The sequence below is a fragment of the Mizuhopecten yessoensis genome, unplaced genomic scaffold, assembly GCF_002113885.1.
Source record: "Mizuhopecten yessoensis strain PY_sf001 unplaced genomic scaffold, ASM211388v2 scaffold716215, whole genome shotgun sequence".
In the NCBI taxonomy this organism is placed as follows: domain Eukaryota; kingdom Metazoa; phylum Mollusca; class Bivalvia; order Pectinida; family Pectinidae; genus Mizuhopecten; species Mizuhopecten yessoensis.
Genome location: NW_018480005.1, coordinates 2,306 through 6,640, shown reverse-complemented (window position 1 = coordinate 6,640; position 4,335 = coordinate 2,306). Strand labels below are relative to the sequence as shown.

At 40.2% G+C, this 4,335-nt stretch overlaps 1 protein-coding gene across 1 annotated transcript; it reads left to right on the top strand.

Moving 5' to 3' along the window:
* The first annotated feature begins 1,233 nt into the window (after nt 1–1,233).
* LOC110442133 (E3 ubiquitin-protein ligase MARCH2-like) lies at nt 1,234–3,231 on the top strand. The gene is made up of 4 exons (XM_021485597.1): nt 1,234–1,506; nt 1,729–1,852; nt 2,399–2,607; nt 2,840–3,231. The coding sequence occupies exons 1-4, from the start codon at nt 1,309–1,311 to the stop codon at nt 3,218–3,220; spliced, it is 912 nt and encodes a 303-aa protein (XP_021341272.1). The 5' UTR covers nt 1,234–1,308; the 3' UTR covers nt 3,221–3,231.
* The last annotated feature ends 1,104 nt before the right edge of the window (nt 3,232–4,335 follow it).

Here is a 4,335-nt window from a genome sequence, read left to right as displayed (position 1 = left end):
ATTCCTCTCCCTACACGGTACATCCTCATGGCGCTACATGTAGTATGTGTTATAGGGGAAATTGCATCTTAACTATACTGGAACCATCAATGCAATGCCATTCGGGATATCAAGAACATGGCTAGGCTATTTCAGAAATTACAGGAATATTCCATTTAAATCTTTACAACTGATGTACAAAAACTTTGCTCACCAAGTTATTATCAACAGGATAATAATAGCGAATCCGATACAGTAATAATACGATAAATTATTTTGAAATGTATTTAAGTTGAAAAGAGAAATACATGCTACTGGCTTACCTACCATTTCATTGAATAGGTAAGTTCGCCGTGACGTCACGGAATGATCACGTGACTTACTGGTTGGCAAGAGATTGTTTAAAAATGGCCGACCGATCTTAACTTTTGTTTGTTTGTTTGTTTGATTTTGTTTAACGTCCTATTAACAGCTAAGGTCATTTAAGGACGGCCTCCCCTGTGTGCAAGATGCATGCGTGTAGTGTATGTGTGTGTATTTTGGGAGGCTGCGATATGTTCGTGTTTGTCTCCTTGTGATAGCGCGGGACTGATGCCGACTTTATAGTGCTACCTCACTGAAACATACTGCCGAAGACACCCAGCAGGACGCCCCACCCGGTCACATTATACTGACAACGGGTGAACCAGTCGTCCCAATCCTAATTTGCTGAACGTTAAGCAGGAGTAGAAACTACCATTTTTAAAGACTTTGGTATGTCTCGGCCAGGGGACAGAACCCAAAGCCGATCTTAGCGGGTCATTCGCTATTTAGTCAATTATTGCTTATTAATCATGTATTTTCTTGTTGTGTGATCCAGTGGCGGATCCAGAGGTGTTCTTTTTTGCTTCAAGAACCCCCACCCTGATAATTTAGATCCCCTGTACCTGTAGTGTTTGAGAAAGACGAGAAGGATTTATATAATGTGTTTTAAAGGGATAGCATACTTTACATGTCCCTTTTACTTGTTTACAAAATGTTTAATAACAATCTCCTCCCATTGCCTTTATTTGTCATTTTTTTAGCGCAACATTCCCTTTTACGATATACAAATATTAATATGATTTTCATCACCAGAACATTTTAATTGCGGAGATATGATGATATTTTTAAAGATAATGTATTCTCGCACAAAACGTACGTTTACATGTGTTGGGACCAACACATATTACATTTGTTCCCGCCAATCTTATGAGTGGACTTCGCGATTATGACGTCATTTCCGTTTATTATTTGGACGTCGTGACAAATATTCAAACATGTTTTTAGCGTTGTTGTAAAAACAATGCAATGGAAATCTCCCCTGCAGAGATTCCTTTGACAGAATTGGGGAATCCCAGGGCGAGTTCCGAGAGGGAATTTGGCGGCCTGAACGATCCGCAGACCGAAGAGCCGGCGGCAACTACCGTCAGTTTACCTAAAACGTCTGAGGAAAAAGATGGTCTTGAGGAGCGTGCGTCTCTTGGAAGTAGGGAAACAGGATGTGAGGTACGTTTACTAAAACTCAATACAGCTAAAGGATATTTAAGGAGTTGGAAGTTTACCGGTTCGTGTATGTCTAAACTGTTTTATTTGTTTGATGACTTACGGAGGCACATAGGCCTAATCCTTGCGTTACTTTTTGTTATTGCACATATGATTGTGTGAGGTTGACTAACAAACCCACCATTAGCGACACCAAAAATGATTTTGTATATATTTCCTTATCAGACAAAAGAAAATGTACAGTCAGGAAAAGACACACAACAGTCTGATATCCAAAGTCTGCCACCCTCTAATTCTTCGTCAGACGAAAACATCTGCCGGATTTGTCAGGAATCCAGTAAAGACACAGGTAATTTTTGGATGGTTATTGTTACCGTTTAATTACTATATTTTATATAATAACGTAAGAGTACCTGAAATGGAACGCTTTTCACCTATCTGATGCAGCATCAGTGAATGAAACAACAATAGGATTCATTGCGGGCAATGTTGACCGCTAACTTTACGTTCTAAATAGAAGGTTTACGTGACGCTACCCCAATTGGTACAATTTCAACTGGGTTTTTTCAATAATATTTAAACTTCGAAATCATACATACGGAGTGTTTCTAGTTTGTTGCCAAGACAGCACATGATGGTTAAAAAAAGGTTAAGATTCTAATTTATTTGTTCCTAAAAAAATATCTCTTGGAGTGACATCACATCCGTGTTTAGGTAAAGAGAGGAGTACCCAAAACGGTACACGATTTCGCAGGCTATGAACACGTTGTTTATTTCTATGAACTACCGTACAGATAAAAACAAAATAGCCATTTGTAAAATACTGAGCTAAATTGTTCTATTATCCTGTTTATGGACCGATACAAGTTACTAAACTAAGATATTTATAACCTAGAGGAGCCGGTACAGACCACCCGCTGTTCTTGTAAGGGTGCGACGGCCCGCATCCACCGGTCGTGTCTACGGGAATGGGTTCGACACCAGCGGAGCGTGCGCTGTGAAATCTGCAAGGGACGATTCGAGGGCATCACTCCCCCTGGGTCACTGGAACGAGCCATAGATCGACACATGGATCAGAACTATATGCCTGCGGAGGATATCACGGTAACCACGACACAAACATGTACCACTATAAGCCCACAACATTGCTACTTGTTTCTCCCCTTATATCACCTCGTCTCTTCCCTATTTATACTCATGAAAACAGTATTAATTGACTGAGAAATATTTCTTCTCGCATTGATGTTTCACCTAAATAATGCTGAAGCCCTGCTTAATCGTAACACTTAGCCATGTCTGGTAAACCAGTGTTTTATTATTATCCGATATGTTACAGGAGACGATCCATCAGCTGTACTACCATCTCCACAGACTCCGGCCATTTACCAGGCGCAGACGCGCAGCTATAGCGGCAACCATTGTCTTCCTGGCTCTGGTCACGTGCATGTCCGCCGTCATGACAGTAGAGGCTGACCGAGAATACCGCCAGGTATCCAAGAATCCCTGGTCAACTCATCATGCTGTTGACCAGTCAGGAATCATCTTTTCTATATGCGTAGCCTCGGCGTTCTTCTGCGCTACATTAACAATCGGTTTGCTTGTGATTTGGGCAGGTGTGGAATGCACATACCACATACAGCGCCGGGCTCTCTACCGTCGGGTTGAACGTAGTATGCTAGAGAATATGGGCAGACATAACGTAATAAACGTAGTATGATATACAGAAAACAGTTGTTTATTTTGCTGAAAACACCTCTGATTCATTTGCCGTTGAAATGACACTCTGTTATAACGATAATCAGGTCCCTGTGTCCTAGAGCACAGACACGCTAACACACATTAAATTGTTACCACAACGAGTAAGGTCAGAGTCGGTTATGTCCAGATGATGTCTCCGGGAGAGGGAGATATTTACCCTTTAGGTGGACACTGTCCAGTTCAGGTCAAGGATCACTCACCTCAACCTATACAACGAAAATCTAAACGTCCATTATTTCAAGTAAACTTTCTCCCAATTAGCTTGGCAAGAATTGTATACCACACAAAAAACTCTACATGTTTATCACAAACCCACTCAAATTCTTTGTCATGGTCATAAAAACATATTCCACATTTACAAAAGTCCGTTTGAGATATGTTATGGTCAACACTTTAATTTAAATGTCTTCCTATAACATTTTACTACCAATGGATATGTATATTGCTACTAAATGTCTTTCTTCAAGCATTTACATAATTGTTTCTCTTTTTATCTGCTAAAAGATTTTCCTGTCACTCCCGATGATATGATTTCTCTTTCTCCCACACTTCATGGGCGCGTTCCCGTTTTTGCTAGGGAACTTTATCTTTCTATTGAATGACAGCTCATACGCGTTTTGTCACCCATGTCATGCGCTAAAGTTAAAAACAATACTTTTCCCGAGGGATTAGATTTCTCTGCCTGCATCACACGAGAGTGAATATATGGCAGATAACATTCTGACGTGGTGTCATCAGGTCAGAAAAGGAAGGAACACTATTATAACGGGTTTACATAATAAAATGTGACTACACAATAAGCCTTAAACGGGAGAGACCATGAACAAGTGCTGATTTCTATTTTTGAACATATATTACTGTTAGGATGGGTACAAGAAAATCATCCCCTACATTGAATATATACCAAATACATATCAACCCATGGGGCGATATTCTGGAATGACAAGCCATCAGCTTGAAGCAAATCACGTGTTAGACAATCACAAATATTACCCCTTGGGCTGAGATTTCGCTATCATGTCATCAATGTAGGTGAAGATTGTATTAGTCTGTACAATAAGAACCACATTTATT